The sequence below is a fragment of the Oncorhynchus keta genome, chromosome 37 (genome assembly GCF_023373465.1).
Source record: "Oncorhynchus keta strain PuntledgeMale-10-30-2019 chromosome 37, Oket_V2, whole genome shotgun sequence".
Classification (NCBI taxonomy): domain Eukaryota; kingdom Metazoa; phylum Chordata; class Actinopteri; order Salmoniformes; family Salmonidae; genus Oncorhynchus; species Oncorhynchus keta.
Window position 1 is genome coordinate 15,582,941 of NC_068457.1, and position 16,220 is coordinate 15,599,160.

The following is a 16,220-nucleotide window of genomic DNA, read 5'->3' on the forward strand; positions in this document are numbered from 1 at the left end:
ATCGCCAATGACCTTACTTCCTTCCTATCTGCTCCAATAGCTTTCCCTATATACAGTGTTCTCCACACTCTCAATAAAGGAACCGGGTCCCTATCCTTGGCCTTTGAGGAGCTGGGTGTCCTCTGCCTTTGGGGCGAGGTGCAGGCTGGAGTTGTCAGCCCAGATCTCGCCCCCCACACCCACTAGGGTGTAGCGGGTATGGGCCAGCTCCTCTGGGTCCATCCCCCTAGCCTCCTCCCAGCTGGGCATGGTCAAAGTGGAAGTGAACCAGTTGCTGGTACTCTGCCTGAACACGCCGAACCACGAAATCTGAAGAGGTAGACAGAGAATATTAGAAATGTCCTTAAATAAAGAAATAAATAATACATACTAATACGCACTACGCTCTACTTGTGTAGGCTATCAAGGAGAAAATACATCTACTACAGTGGAGGCTGGTGAGGGGAGGACGGCTCATAATAATGGCTGGAATAGAGTAAATGGAATGGCATGATACACATAAACCATGTGTTTGATACCAATCCAACCACTCCATTCCAGGCATTATTATGAGCCGTCCTCCCCTCACCAGCCTCCACTGGCTTGTACTACATGGTATACGACGTGTAACTGCAGTCTTCTAAATGCATGTGGTTGAGGTTTCTGTTCTGTGTGTGTGTGTGATGACTGCATACACATCACAGGAGGTTGGTGGCACCTTAATTGGGGAGGATGGGCTCGTGGTAATGACTGGAGCGGAATCAGTGGAATGGTATCAAACATGGTTTCCAGGTGTCTGTCATTCCATTAGCTCCATTCCAGACATTATTATGAGCCGTCCCCCCCTCAGCAGCCTCCTGTGAATACTCATTACACGGTGTGTGAGATGAGCCATGCATCCAATACATCCTTCTGCCTGATTGTGTGTGTGTGTGTGAGTTTTGTCACCTCAGGCCCTTCCTCCAGTACTGTACCTGGTTCTGTGTGATCCAGCTCTCCTCCAGCTTGTTGCCGTGCTGCTGACACAGCTTTAAAGCCTTGTTGAGGATGGCGTTGGCCAGAGCCTCGTGGCCCGCCAGCACGTACATGTAAGCTCTGAGGTGCAGCACCCGGGGCAAGTACATCTTGCTGGTCGAGTACTTCCGGTTGAACTCTGTGAAGTGCTGCATAAGAAATACTATGGCTTTTAGGACAGTTTCAGGGAAAACATTTATCATTTGGCTGTGTGAGTTTTCTAAAGGTACATTATACACAACTGTGTGTGTGGGGGCATGTGAAGGCATATGTGCGTGAGGGAGAGCTTGAGAGAAAGACAGAGCGTCCTAGTGTGAGCGTGTGCATAAACCTGTTAATGCATATATGTTAGTCATTTAGCAGACGAGGGCACGACGGCAGATTTTTCAACTCGTCGACTTGGGGATTCGAACCAGCAACCTTTCAGTTTCTGGCCCAACGCTCTAAATCGCTAGGCTACCTGGGCTACATGTCGCTAGGCTACCTGTCGCTTGGCTACCCGTCGCTAGGCTACCTTCTGTGTGCTCTGGTAGATGGCTTTGATGTGTTGGTTGTGCTCCACCAGGGCCTTTCTGAACAGCAGCACATGACACTCCAGGAACATGACCACGCCGTTGATGGAGTGGATGGATGACGGAGCCTGTCGGGTCACTCCACAGGCCTTGGTGTAGAAGAAACAGGCCTTCTCCCACTCACACAGACGGGCATACCTAGGCCGAACGGGACACACACACACACACACACACACACACACACACACACACACACACACACACACACACACACACACACACACACAGCAAAGATAGTAGGGTGGACTAGAGTATAGCTTAGGGCTGCATTTTGAAAGGCACAACATTGTACAACGTTCAGCTAGAAATATGTTATGTAGAACAGAAATGCCTCTCTGGCAAGTAGAGAAAATAATCATGTGCGCTCTACTCATAACACTTCTATCAGTCCACTGACCACAGAGCCAGAGCAGAGTAGAGGTTCATCATCAGACTCTTGTCAGCCACCAGGTTAGGGTCTGACTGGGACTCCTCCACAAAGGTGTAGCACTCCTCAAACGGACGGAAGGCAAAGCCTGGAACACACACCATGAGACTCAACCTATGCTAGTGATCCTCTGTAGCTTAGTTAGTAGAGCACGGAGCTCGCAACGGCGGTTCGATTCCCAGGACCAACCATACGTAAAATGTAGGCGCGCATGACTAAGTCACTTTGGATAAAAACTAAATGGCATTTCTAATTATTATCCATTAGTTCATTAACTAAGATATGGCACGTGGAGATGGTGTCCCACAGTGATGGAATATCCAACTTGCCTGAGTAGAGCAGGAAGTCAAAGCAGCCTGCATAGAACCAGCCTTTAGCCGTGCTGATGCGGGTCCTGTTTCCCAGGTACTCCAGACTCTGCATCAGCTGGACACACTCCTCATACCTGGGTATCATAGTATTCAACAGTAGAAAAGGTACACACCCCAGTAAAAGAAACAAGTAGAAGTAGTGCTTCACCTCTGTGTGAGGAGGAGGGGTGTGTGAAGGACAGAGATCACCAACATGTCCAGGCCCCGGCGGTTCGTCAGCTTGCTGATCTGCTCTGCTCGGAGACCTGAGAAGTAGAACTACTTTAAATACTGAAACTTTTTTGCTATTTATTTCTTCTCCGTCTGTCTCGCTTGCTTGCTTACACACTTATTTGTTTAAACCGAACACACACATCCACTCCTCTCCTCACCATACTGGATGGAGTCGTGCAGGGCTCCTGAGCAGAGCTTGACGATGGAGAGGGAGCGTATGAAGTAGCTGGTGAGGATCAGGCCCTCCATGCAGTCAGGCAGCTCAACACAGGTTCCACACAGCATTCTTTCATAGATCTTACACCGGTCGTCCTGGCCATTCAGCTGACAATACTGGAGGTAGTCGATGCACGAGAAGATGATCTATAGACAGAGGTGGTGTGTCTGCGAGTTTTAGTCAATGGGATTCTTATGGTCAATTTGCAGTCTACAAATGATTTGTAATTATGTTCCAGCCCCCTGACCATCCGCTCAAGAAGATAATTATCCCGTGGCTGAATCTAGTTGACGATCCCTGCTGTATACTCTCTTAAGGATGGAAGACTTAGACAATGTCAGATAATCTGTATTTCCTGATGAATCCATCTCTGAACAGTGTCTCTCTTTCTCTCCCCTCTCCCTCTCAACACACTGAGCCACGTTGTGTTTGAGATTTCCACTGACCGAACAAACCCCCCGTTTTCCTGTAAAAAACAGAGAAGCAGAGTAAACAATCCACCTTGGTCTCCTCTGCACTCTTCTGGGCTGAGTTCATCTCCATAGTAATGGCCAGCGATGCGTTGAGCATGTTCTTGGGAGCTCTCCTCATGCAGCCGATCTGCCACATGTACGACAGACAGCAGATCTGCTCGTGGAGGAACGCCAGCTTCTTCTCTCTTTGGACACCAAGACAACAAGAATAACAACATCTAAACAACAAAACCTTTAAAAAGTGCAGCATGCACACGATTGTAAGATCCACTCAATTGATGGTGGAGTGCCTACATCACCACTGTGCTAGAGTTTATCTTTATAAAACTTTTTTACTGTTTGAGTTGAATGCAGATAAATGACTTAATTGTAGGTTGCGGTATGTTGTCGTATTTTGTCGTCAATAAACGGAAAATAGTTGATATTATAGTGCTTGCTGTATATAAAATTGGTTTAATCTTTATAGGGGCTTGTTGAACATAGAACACACCCAGGGTTGTCAGGGTTCTTGAATCTGTAGCACAGACTCTTCATCTTCTCACAGACATACTTCAGGGACATGGCCACGCGGTTCGTAGGGAGACGTCTGTTCAGAAGCCGTAGGGCGCTGGAAAACATGCTCTCAGCCTCCTCGATTTGGCCTGTGTTGTACAACACCTAAACGTACAACAAACTATACACTTTAGTTTGAGAAAAGCACTATTTTGTATACATTCAAATCGTCCTTATCCTTTGAGATCATAAATATCATTTCAGTGAACTGTTACCTCCCCTCTGAGACGGAAGATACAGGCTCTCTCAAAGTTGTTGATTTTCACTTTGACTTTCGGGTCGGCAGTCTCAAAGGCTGGTTTGCCCACTTTCAGATTATCCAGTATGATCTTAGCTTCGTTTAAATAGGACAGGGCCTGTGTGAGAGTGAGAGTGAGAGTGAGAGAGAGAGGGAGAGAGTGTGAGAGAGAGAGAGAGTGTGAGAGAGAGAGAGTGTGAGAGAGAGAGAGAGAGAGTGAGTGAGTGAGAGAGAGAGAGAGAGAGAGAGAGAGAGAGAGAGAGAGAGAGAGAGAGAGAGAGAGAGAGAGAGAGAGAGAGAGAGTATTTCTGTATGAGCATGAACAGATCAGAAAAAAAGTGTAAAGGACACACACACACCTTGAGGTTGTTGGAGAGGTAAGCCGATGCTGCGGCGGTCTCTAGCAGGTAATAAAAGGTTTTGGGCACGTCGCCCACGCCTGTGCAGTGGCGCACCATGGGGCACAGCACACACTCCGTCACCTGGGCACACCTACACTTCCTGGTTCTGTCCACTGTGGTGTTGTACTCATTCACCATAGAATCTAGTTTCAACAAGAAGTCGTCCTCCTCACTGACACACGCAGACACACAAATACATTTGTTATGGAATCAGCCCACTTGTATTACTGGCCAGCTGATCTGGGACCAGGGGTAGAATATAAAACCTTACCTGTTGGGATGCAAAGGGCTGACCTGGTTCAGTTGTATAGTCTCTGAGAGGTGTAGAGGAGAACAACACCAACAGCACACGTCAAATCAACCCTCAATGGTTACTTAGATCAGTTGGTTACAGCGTCACTAGTGTCAATCTGCATGAGCGTGCGTGTGAAGTGTTTGTGTGTGTGTGTGTGTGTGTGTGTGTGTGTGTGTGTGTGTGTGTGTGTGTGTGTGTGTGTGTGTGTGTGTGTGTGTGTGTGTGTGTTTGGCCGAGCATGAGTGTTTGCGTCTGTCTCTCAGCGAGTGTTTGTGTGCGTTTTCTCAGCTTGCGTGTGCTTGTCTAGCGGAGAGGTCAGTGGGTCCATCACTCACCCTTGGGGAGCCCCAGTGTAGTACTTTGGCCCAGGAACAGGGCCTCCCCAGACTCTTGTACGTTGAGCAAACTCGGGTGGATCTCGATGAGGTTGTTCCCTATAGCCGCCTTGTGGCCGAAGATAAACTCGGCGATGCCGCAGTCCCTGCAGCGGTGGGCCTGCTTGAGGAGGTAGCTGGCACACTTCTGGTGGATCTCTCTCTTCTGCTCCTTCAGCCACAGCTCGTAGGCCGTCTCCTTGACCAGGGCCGTACAGAAACGCATCACCCTGCAGCGCCACGCGCCGTCCACAGACGCCTTGCCTGACACTTCTGAGAGGGGGGGGCGAGAGAAATATACATGAGAGTGGGAGATAGATTTGGGGGGAGGAAGGTAGAGAGAGTCAGAGGGGAGACAGAGAGAGGTAGAGAGAGTGAAAGTTTTCCTTGTCTGCGCTAGCCTCAGCTCCACTACTGACCTTCACGGACATCTTCTTGGCTGTCCTGGACACAGTAGCAGTTGAGTGCATCCCAACACTCTGACTCCTTGGTGAGTTGCTGGGTGAACTGCTTGGGCTTGGAGCCGCACTCAAACGTGCCCGACTTGAACAGGGAGGTGAGCGACAGGTTGAGCTTGTCGGGGTTTTCTGATTCTGGCAGGATGTTGATGAGCATCTGCGTGGTGATGGTTTGGCCGATGATGGCAGCACACTTCACCACCATCTGGTCGGCCGGCTGCAGGTGGTCTAGGTGGGCCAGGGCCATGCCTGAATAGAATTCTCTTTTATTAGTAGATCGGTTGGTAGAGAATGGCGCTTACAACGCCAGAATAGCGGGTTCAATTCCCGGGACCACCCATATATAAAATGCATGCATGCATGACTAAGTCGTGTTGGATAAAAGTGTCAGCTAAATGGAACTTATTATTAGTAGGCCAATAGACATGCCTGAACAGAAAACATCCTTAATGATTTTAGTGTTTTATTTATGAGTCATTTCTATCAAATAAGACTAATGAGATGAGGTTGCATTGTGTTTGGGGGCAGAATGCATGAACCCTGTACTACACCTTTCAATGTCAGAGGGATGGGAACTTCGTGGAATTTGGCAGCTTCTCCGACAAAACAGACCAAAGCACGGTCAACAAAATGGTCCAGGGCTGTGATCTTGCGGGATTTCAACATGGATGCCTTGGGTGGACCTGCAACATTACAGTGTTTCACAAACAAGGGTGTTGACTGGCTGGGAAACCTGCCACTCATATATTCTCAGCCAATAGGTCTGTCCGTTTCACAGACAAGGGTGTTAAATAGGCCGGGAGTTCTCCCACTCAAGACATTTTCAGCCAACAGAATCATCTTCCTACCCAGCGCTCCGGCCCTGGCGTCCTCCTCTTGCCCCACCTGGCTGGGTTTGGAGCAGTGTACCACCAGGGTGGGCTCAGGGAACAGGATGTCTACGTCTTTAGCCTCATCCTCCCCCTCCACCTCCTCGATCACGATCAGATTTCCCAGATACAGACTCTTTAAGAGCTCCTCACAGTAGTATGGAACTCCATGGCTTCTCTCCACCAGGAACCTATAAAACAGATGACACTTTTAATTGATACATGGCATGTTTTCATGAGGTAACTCCGGCTTCTTCTGTGAGATATTCATGTACTGAGACAATGACAGCCTTAGAATGAGTCTTACAAAAATTGCTATACAGTCGACAAGCCAATTCAAAAATGTACATTCAAATAAATTACTTTTTACTTACTTACCTCTGGAATTTGATGCTTCAGTTGTCTTTGAGGGGTCAAAGGTCAAATTGGGGTGCTTATATTTGTCCTGTTTCACTGTATGTACAAGTGGGTAACCTGAACGTGTGTGAGGTGTGAAACTCCCAACTCCCCCCCGAGACACCCTCGGCGAGTCGATATGTGTAACATATGTATATTAACACAGTGTGTGTGTGTGTTCGTGTACACGTACAGCTCCACCTCGCTAGGGATGCGGACCACCCCCAGGATCTGGCAGGCTAGCTGGGCGATGACGGGGGGCTCCAACCCAGGCAGGTTAAGGTAGAGGGTCCGGGGGTCCTTGATGATGCGGCTAAGCTCCGAGAAGGGCCCGCTCTGACTGGTGTGGGGGAGAAGGGCCATACACACCAGAACCGAGGCTTTTTCACATGCTTCAAGCAGGAAGGTCAATGAGGATCGATCCACAAAGTGAGCCTGGTCCAACACGTACACGCACGGCTCGTCCTCGGCGAACTGGACAGACCACACACACGTAGTTATCACCAATCAATTGAATTCTAAGTAATCAAACAATCAATTCTCCACCTAAGTCGTGTTGTTACATCATCCACATTATTTTCTTCTACATTACCTTGCAAAACAACTCCAGAAAGTAGTTCCTCATCTTCTTGTTCTTCGTTTGACTGTCCATGAGTGACACATCCTTCGACACAGGAAACTAAAAGCATAGAACAGATCTTACAGAAAAGACCCACCTACCCTCGTTAGCTACTACGAAAACAGAACAAGAACTTTAAGAAAAGCAACAGTTCAGAGACCTGTTAGTCAAGGACCTACTTTGACTAACAGGATATCATTGAGAAGGCAGAGGTTCTGCCTCATCTTTGGGTCTAGGATCTTGGAGAGGAGGACTCTCTCTCGCTCGGCGTAGCTCTTACAGTTCTGAACTGACATGACGATGGCCAGTAGGGTCTGGAGGGCATAGTTGGACTGCTTGATGTCCGTCTTGGCCAGCTCAAAAGAGATCACTCTGAAAGAAGGGAGACAGAAGAAATGCTTTCCAATCCCCCATCGTTGATGTCTATTTTTCTTTGTCACTACTGGAGTTGACTTACAACGAAATGAAATGACCACGGCTTGGGATACAGCACATATCTGTTTGTATTATCAACTAGCCTGGTGTCAGATCTGTTTGTGCATTTGGCATGACAATGATGATCGTAGTTGCCAAGACCTGAGCTGGGACCAGGCTAACTAACCAGGCTGATCTGGGACCAGGCTAAACTAACAGCTGGCACTAACCTGACTCCCTCCTTGGCTGTTCTGTATACCACCTCAGCCAGCAGGCGGCTCTTTCCATAGCCGATAGGTCCCTCGTAGATCAAAACATTGTTGTAGTTCTTGTGACCTGCAGCCCTGGCCTCCAAGAAGCCCTTCAGCATGCTGGAGTACACTTCAATTTCTTTCTCTCGGCCTAGGGAGCATTTGAGCGCAACATATCATTCAAATCAATGTGATCTTCCACGATGAATGCATGTCATTCATAATCGTCAATACCTGAGAAAACTCACCCAAAAGAGGATATCCCTCCTCTCTCTCAACGGACATAGGTGCTTTACCAACAGTTCTGGAGATTAGATTTTGTTTTATAAGCATGTATGAACCTTTATAATTTCTTATTACAATTGCAATATGTCTCATTATGTAGCTTTTCAATACAAGAAAGCCACGACAATAGTACAGTCCTCAATATGAAAGTGAGTACCAGTCAAGAGTTAATGGAGTATAAATGATGTTGGTCACATCAGATGGTCATACATCTGCTGTTTATTGGCCATGAACTGATAAAGGACTCCAGGGTTCTTGACTCCCTTCATGGCTTTCTTGGGCAGTTCGTTAAAATAAAACGCAGGCAGTTTTGAGTAGTAGCAAGTCTCGCTGTCACATGACACCACCCCGGGGTAGTGCATCATCAGCCGTGCCGCCAGGTTCACCTTACGACCAATCACTAACGGCAAAGGACACAGAGATAGAGTTCAAAGTGCATAGGTCAAACTGGTCAAAATCTTAACATAGAGTCTACAACAAGTTATAGGAAGGTAGCAGTGGCAAAGCACAGTTCCAGCTGAGAGTTCAAGAGGATGTCAAGGTGGATTGTACCTGTGTATTCATGCCTCACTGGATGTCCTACTACACCACAGAACACTGGACCTGTGGTTACTCCAACAGAGACAGTCCTGTTGGACAACATTGGACCTTTTGTTAACTAACTATACAACATATTGCCCTCAAGTGTAATACAGATGTAGGATCTTAATTTGAGCCAGTTTTCTAGAGCAGGAAAATAGTCCTGTAGTACATTTTTCGTAAGGGAAAATCAAGTGGAAATTACCAACTTCAGAAGCCTTTTTAAACCTCAAATACACTACAAGTTTAACATGTCCTGCATTGCAGGGAAATGATCCTGCAACAGGGTGATAAAATTAAAATCCTACATCTGTAGCTTGATAAAAATTAAAGGCATGTGGTCTTAGAATATTAGGATCAAATGGGACTTACTTGAGGCTGCGGATCTCTTTCTGGCAAAGGTCATGTACTCCATAGGCAGCCTGTAAGGCGTGGGCACTCTCATCCTCCCGCTTGTCCCCAGGGAGCCCAAACAGACAGAGGAAAGTACAGCCCTGCAACAAACTCCTTGTTATTTAAAAACATACAGCGGGTTTGACTGAAGAAGAAAGTATTGGTGAGTGCACCCATTGTTTCTGTTTCTGGTTAATTGTGTTTGTAGTTTTTCTCATTGCCACCGGGAACAGAGAATTGCTGGGTTGTTTTCATTTGTTCACACCGTACCAAAACATTTTGCATTCCTTATTGGACAAGTTCAGGTTAGTCCCTCCCTGTTTCAGCCTGTTTACGTTCATTTGGTTCCTACTGAATAAACCCCCAGGATTCCACCTTCAACAAACCACTAACTGACCTTGTCGAACATGAACACTTTATTGACCCTCCCGTGGTGCTTGACTATCTGCTGACCGATGCCAATGGCAGCCTGGTGGATGGTCATACACTGCTCCTGGTCACTCTCTCCTCCCTTGAACTGCATGTTGACAAACACTATGGTGGCCGGACGCATCTCAGAAAGATACTCCAGAGGCTGGTCGTCATCTATCTACCGAGGGAGGAGAGGTCAGAATAGAAAACCATGGCTGCGTTCCAGTGACCGTACTAACATACTTAGTAGAATGTTTAGCTCAATACATTTCTTAATTCTAGGTAAGTAGTAGTGTGGACATTAAAACAGAGCCTACATTTATACATTCACAAATAGTGATTCTGATTTGGGAAAAAAACTGACAACTTTTGCTATTGTACAGAAAGAGGACGGTAGTAGGTAGGTTCTTACCTTCTGCAAAACCGTTTTCATGATGTACTTCCGTAAAGTTTTCTCAAGCTCGGCGTTTGGCATCAGTCGAGATGCTCTCCTCGCACAATCTGTCGACCAAAAAAAGGTCTGGTTAGGATGTTACAACACAACCGTAGAAGTAGAAATATCACAGGCAGATATCTAGCTACTCTCGTTGCGGTACCTCTTGACACTTTTTCATGCTCTACAGACGCTCCTATTGAATCCTGGTACTTCTCAACAGAGAAACTGGGCTCTCGCTTAATGTATCGCACCTGCATTGAATGACAACCATTTACATATAGTCATCTAGAAACCACCTGCCTGCTTGAAACGGCATTCATCATAAATGTATCCATCCATCCACAAACACACACACACCTTCACGGCTCTCTCGTTCTCTATGGGGTCAATGGCGATGTTGTCCCTCTCACATAGTTCCCAGGCGTTAGGTGACAAGATGATTGTGCTGGCCACCGCCAAACCCTCTGCCAGCCGCACCTCGTCTACCGCCCGGCCAATCACCACAAAGTACTGACTGATCTCGTCTCCTACGATCACCTTGGAGAGCTTCCCAGCAGATATACCTTGGGACAGCAGAGGAGAAAGGGTATCATATTTGAGGTTCTAGTTGCCTATAAAGTCAAGTGTAACCGGATAATAAGGGCACAAATTCACAAAGAGTAGAGTACTGATCTAGGATCAGGTCCCCCTTATTCAAATCAAAATCAAATCAAATGTTATATTTAGCAGATGTTATTGCAGGTGCAGCGAAATGCATGTGTTCCTTATGATTTAAAAGGAAAAACTGATCCTAGATCTGCACTCTTTGTGAATACAGGCCCTGGTGTTATAGCACAAACATGTCTCTCGGCCTGTAGGAGACTCAGACAAGCACCTATTTTAACTTTTAGCTGACAGCCCACTTCCGTCTCCCGGACTCCACACTGGTCCTGGATGTTGAGGCTGCATTTGACTACCAGGGAGATTACTTCACTGAGCTGGACCCTCTCCACCGTCCATAGAGCCAAGATGGCATCGCCTGTGATTAAAAGTTGTTTGGCCATGAAGAGTTGAAAAACACTGTAACTAGGAATTGTGATCATGGTGAATCTGTGTCTAAAAGCTGAGAGGGAAGCCTATTGTTACCTGCATAATTCAGAATATCTCCCCCAGCATCAAGGATATCTGAAATATAGGCAACAAAGCATTGCTTGGTAATATTATTTTTAGACTAACTTATTCTAAGTTAAGTTAACTAACTTTGCTTTAACAATAATAATAAAACCATCGCTAACTTACGACTGACTATTTCCCCAATGTAGCTGTTGAGTGTGCGTGTCAACTCGTCTGCTCCATAGCCTTTCTTGCTACTCAAACTGAATTTCTCAGTCAGATTAGTGAAGCCTAAAAAATATACAAAATGGATTAGTTGACTTCCAGCTAGTGGGTTAGCAAACGTTAGCTAGCTAGCTTCTAAACGTAGATCGAAAGGGAATTCTAGTTAGCTAGCGAGATAGCTAATGTAACTAGCTACTGAGATTAGCTTGCCTGAGACATCTGCGAAGAGAAGGACTCCATGAAAGTTCTCTGCGTAGGGGATATCGTTGGTGAGGGTGCTGTAGACAACAAGATCAGGTACATGGGCAGCTATTTTGCTTATTTTGTACGAGTCCTCTATCTCACCCTCTCCCTTTATCCAACCCATTTTAGATGTAGTTTAGGGGCATCATGTTTTTCCGTTGAGCGAATCTGAACGGTCGTTTTTTTCCGTGAACGTTCTAGAATTCAACTCTTCACTACAAACTGGTTCACCAATTCAAAAACAAGTAGCTATGAAAAATATTTTTTAATAACTAAACCTTACTTGAATGCCATGCATTTCGGTTTCAGAACCATGGACAGAGCTTCTTCGAGACGCAAAACCACAGCTTCTCAACTCTAGTCTAGTACATAAACTACGATCATTGGCACAACAGTTGAATGTCAGCACCATGAAGTGAAATAGTTTGGGATTCCATTGGTATGGATGCATGGCTAGTCAAAAACAGTACAGCAAACACAATGAAAGAGTTTAATTTTGCAGAGCAGGTTTTGATACATATAGAATAAAAAACCTAATTCACACAAATGTTACCAGATAAGTTTGCACATTATATCTGAGTTTTTACCATGTTCCCTTTTTTTCAACATTGCAAATATAGAAAATAATGTTAATTTATAGAAAAATATTTGTAGAATTTGACAACTGATGCATAAATGCACCACAAAGTTAAGGAAGAATACATTATCTGTTTTTTTTAATCACATAATGTAGAGTAAACAATGTAAGTATTTCCAACATTGTATCAACGTTACAACAATGCTAAGCAGTATGGCTTTTTAGTATGGCTTTCAGTTTTTGTCAAGGCTTATCATTTGTAGCACAGTATCCAAGTTTCTCTTGAACAAGGAAGCGTTTGTCTTCTTTCAATGATCTTCTTGACGTTTGTCACTGAAATAAACAATAAACCAAATGATCAATCTGTGACACCATACAGTAACATGGTTTAGTGTGTGAGAGTGAGATACAGAGAAAAAGAGTGTGACAACAATAAATTATTGATCAAAATGGCACCAAATTCACTTGTTTTAATCAGAGCCCCAGTGCACAATAAAGGCAGCAGGGTCCCATTTCATACAGCTTCTGGTTGTGTTCGGATGTTTACCTTTTCCCTGAGGGTTTGGAGGTCATGACCCAGAGTAAATACTCCTTGGCAGCCAAGCTGTCTAGGACCTTGTTCACGTCGCTGGTGAAGCTTCCATCTACATGTCTTCTGCTCATTGGACCATCCCTGCTCTCCTCTGCAGATCTAGGTACAGTACACAAGATAACACACACTTGTCAGTGGTTCCAAACACAATACTTCCACACACAAAACTTCCACACACAATACTACCACACACAGTACTTGCACACACAATACTTCCACACAAAATACTTCCACACTCAATACTTCCATACACAATACTTCTGTACATGATTACCAACCAGGTTGGATTCAACTTTTAGTCGGCCGAACACATTTTCTTCAGGAAATGTACCCTTTTCTAGTTGCGCCTTATGACTATTGGATGATTTCTGAAGTAGTGATCTGTAGCTGTAGTCATTCATTGTGCATTAGAGGACACCTTGGCTCCCTGAACAGGTGTTTGTGCACACAGTAACTGTGTAATATGCTCTCTTCCAACCAAGTCAATACAGCCATCCGAGGGGCAAATATCAATAAATGTATCAATAAATGCAGAGCATAGTTTCATGGGATTTATTGGGCACGACCACATAAAATGTCAACACAGGCCTTAAGAAAGCAGAAAGCGACGGTGTGGCAATGGATCAATTAGCTAAGTAGTTGATTATCTTTTCTCTCTCTCTTCTTCTCGCGTTAGACATGACACACAAGAGGTTGGTACTGTAGGGTGAAGGGAGGCCTACTCTCGTCTGGCCGGTCCTGATTTGAGCCAGGAAACAAAGTCCTTGGCCGCCTGGTCCTGTAGGTAGGTGCTCACGTCACTGGTGTAGGTCCCATCGGCATGGCGTTTGGATGGAGCACTAGATGGAGGTAGAGAGGAAATGGTGTGATGAACACGAAACTCCACTCAACCAATTATAGTACTGTGAAATCATTCTGGCTCAGCTAAAAATGGCCTCTGAGTTCTTATAACTGTGTTTCACTAACTTTGCTAGTAAAACATTCAAACATTGTGTTTTAAGTGTATGTATTAATACACAAGTTGAGGATAAGTTGATAATGAAAATGGATGGGTGGTATTAGTTTCAAAGTGATGAGTAGTGTTAATGACGTCATGTTACTTTGTTTGACTTGGAAAGACTGTGTATATGAATATGTTGCTCAGTACTATCCTTTCTCTGTATGTATAAACATAATATACATGGTGCTTTAGACACATGTTTGTGGGATGAAGTTTGCATCTGTAACTTCTCCATCCAAATCTTTGATTGTTCATCTCATGCCGTATTCATCACATTAAAAGTTGAATTAAAGAAAACAGAACTGTTCTTGTTCTCATTATGAGAAATATCTTATTATTTCTCGACCCCACAGTATAATATCAGTCATGAGCCTAGAAATATATAATATTACTCTGATGAAACACTCACCCACTCCTCTTGGAGTTCATAAGCCATTGAAGAAAGTCCTGAGCCATCCTTTCTTCCTGGTATTTACTGTAGTAGTTAGAGAAGGTTCCCTCGGAATGTCTCTTCATGTTAGGCACGCCCACCAAATCCTCCAATAGTGAGTCTGCTGTCTCTAAGCTGCAGGAGAAGAATAATCTTTCATGCTGAAATTCTGCTGATAGATGCCTCATTATAGTCTAATTATGATTGACAGTTGCTGTTGGATACATGTACATGATGTGTTAAACACTAGCCATTTCGTCTGTACTCTACGTTGATACTGTACATTTTTTTCTCTCTGATATGTTCTGAACATATTTGTTAAAATATCCCATGGAAAATTGTGATCACCCCCCCCCCCCCCTCCCATGGAAAATATACACTTTTTGAGATGAACCTTGAGTTGTCCTCAGCCTCTTGCAGAGTAACTTGCCAACTGCTCTGTACGATGACCAGGAGGAGAACACCAGCCAGGGAGTGGATGCCAAACATTGTGACCTGCAGACAGAACTACAATTGAGTAACTTAGCCGAAGACAGTCATGTCCATTTTACATTGACAAGCAAACGGCTCCGTATCAATCATACATCCATTGACAAAATCAAAGGTTTTGTTCACAATGGAAAAACTCATACAGTTTTGAAACAGATTTTCCTAAATCAATTAAGACGTGTCCTGGATGCAAGAAACTCACCTGTTCCTGTTAATATGCGGGTAGATGAGAAGAAATGTGTGTCTGAGAGAGAGTGAGATCTTCTTCTTCAGTCCTGGTTCCTTGTGGTTGTATCTTGTTGACCTGACTGGCTGTGGGGGTCTTATATAGCATGGCCATGAGGCCAGGTCTGCTCCGGTGGCCCAATCCTCCCACTCTCCCTCTCTGTTACACCCATTTGTTACTCTCAATCCATTACACATAGGGCCCCGTTTGGTTGCATTGGATTAACTCGCAATGAAACGTCTGTTTAAAATGGAAGATGTGGCATTATCCATGCGAGAAAACAGCTGTCACTTAGGTGTAGAAATCAAACAAGATGACATCCTGTCAAATAGTGTGTGTGTGTGTGTGTGTGTGTGTGTGTGTGTGTGTGTGTGTGTTTACTGTAAATGGGAAGCTGAGTAAGTGTTTGTGGATTTTATTAACTATGATAGAATCAGAGGTGGAAAATATTTTTGGGGTGTTTATACAGTACCAGTCAAAAGTTTGGACACACCTACTCATTCGAGGGTTTGTCTTTATTTTTTACAATTTTCTACATTGTAGAATAATAGTGAAGACATCAAAACTATGAAATAACACATGTGGAATCATGTAGTAACCAACAAAAAGTGTTTTTAAAAATGAAAGTATATTTTATACTTCAAATTCTTCAAAGTAGCCACCCTTTGCCTTGATGACAGCTTTGCACACTCTTGGCAGTCTCTCAACCAGCTTTATGAGGTAGTCACCTGGAATGCATTTCAAATAACAGGTGTGCCTTGTTAAAAGTGAATTTGTGGAATTTCCTTCCTTCTTAATGCGTTTGAGCCAATCAGTTGTGTTGTGACAAGGTAAGGGTGGTATACAGAAGATAACCCTATTTGGTAAAAGACCAAGTCCATATTATGGCAAGAACAGCTCAAGTAAGCAAAGAGAAACAACAGTCCATCATTACTTTAAGACAAGAAGGTCAGTCAATCTGGAAAATGTCAAGAAATTTGAACATTTCTTCAAGTGCAGTCACAAAAAACATCTAGTGCTATGATGAAACTGGCTCTCATGAGGACCGCCACAGGAAAGGAAGACACAGAGTTACCTCTGCTGCAGAGGATAAGTTCATTAGAGTTACC

The 16,220-nt window shown here is 44.7% G+C and overlaps 2 protein-coding genes across 3 annotated transcripts; both read right to left on the bottom strand.

The window, feature by feature from the left end:
• Positions 1-40: 40 nt before the first annotated feature.
• Positions 41-12,171, bottom strand: LOC118372282 (adenylate cyclase type 10-like). 2 transcript variants are annotated; one of them, XM_052499249.1, is made up of 32 exons: positions 11,765-12,171; positions 11,516-11,620; positions 11,363-11,401; positions 11,112-11,255; positions 10,595-10,800; positions 10,398-10,488; positions 10,214-10,302; positions 9,788-9,979; positions 9,370-9,491; positions 8,971-9,047; positions 8,629-8,818; positions 8,382-8,437; positions 8,113-8,284; positions 7,648-7,840; positions 7,442-7,528; positions 7,043-7,323; positions 6,433-6,644; positions 6,136-6,267; positions 5,546-5,833; positions 5,088-5,399; positions 4,729-4,771; positions 4,416-4,629; positions 4,034-4,174; positions 3,757-3,923; positions 3,295-3,451; positions 2,735-2,939; positions 2,512-2,608; positions 2,322-2,437; positions 1,963-2,080; positions 1,508-1,703; positions 954-1,142; positions 41-309 (listed from the first exon to the last, which is right to left on the bottom strand). In XM_052499249.1, exons 1-32 carry the CDS (start codon positions 11,919-11,921, stop codon positions 91-93), a joined length of 5,007 nt encoding a protein of 1,668 aa, XP_052355209.1. In that variant the 5' UTR covers positions 11,922-12,171; the 3' UTR covers positions 41-90. The 2 variants fall into 2 exon arrangements, with proteins under 2 accessions (XP_052355209.1, XP_052355210.1); XM_052499250.1 differs by lacking the exons at positions 10,398-10,488; positions 11,112-11,255; positions 11,363-11,401; positions 11,516-11,620; positions 11,765-12,171 and having other exon boundaries at positions 10,595-10,735.
• A 102-nt stretch (positions 12,172-12,273) lies between these two features.
• Positions 12,274-15,181, bottom strand: LOC118372281 (glucagon-2). The gene is made up of 6 exons (XM_035758115.1): positions 15,088-15,181; positions 14,791-14,891; positions 14,376-14,531; positions 13,689-13,805; positions 12,922-13,065; positions 12,274-12,707 (listed from the first exon to the last, which is right to left on the bottom strand). Exons 2-6 carry the CDS (start codon positions 14,883-14,885, stop codon positions 12,683-12,685), a joined length of 537 nt encoding a protein of 178 aa, XP_035614008.1. The 5' UTR covers positions 14,886-14,891; positions 15,088-15,181; the 3' UTR covers positions 12,274-12,682.
• Between the last annotated feature and the right edge of the window lie 1,039 nt (positions 15,182-16,220).

What these genes read in the sequence shown, in the direction of transcription:
- LOC118372282 (XM_052499249.1), bottom strand. Translation starts at nt 11,921, where the DNA reads ATGGGTTGGATAAAGGGAGAGGGTGAGATAGAGGACTCGTACAAAATA. An exon ending in ATGGCCAATAAACAGCAGAT is followed by an intron (nt 8,438 to 8,628) that starts GTATGACCATCT and finishes TCTAATCTCCAG; the next exon opens with AACTGTTGGTAAAGCACCTA. An exon ending in CGCCAGGGCCGGAGCGCTGG is followed by an intron (nt 6,268 to 6,432) that starts GTAGGAAGATGA and finishes GTAATGTTGCAG; the next exon opens with GTCCACCCAAGGCATCCATG.
- LOC118372281 (XM_035758115.1), bottom strand. Translation starts at nt 14,885, where the DNA reads ATGTTTGGCATCCACTCCCTGGCTGGTGTTCTCCTCCTGGTCATCGTA. An exon ending in TCAGGACCGGCCAGACGAGA is followed by an intron (nt 13,066 to 13,688) that starts GTAGGCCTCCCT and finishes TACTGTACCTAG; the next exon opens with ATCTGCAGAGGAGAGCAGGG. An exon ending in TCCAAACCCTCAGGGAAAAG is followed by an intron (nt 12,708 to 12,921) that starts GTAAACATCCGA and finishes TGTTTATTTCAG; the next exon opens with TGACAAACGTCAAGAAGATC.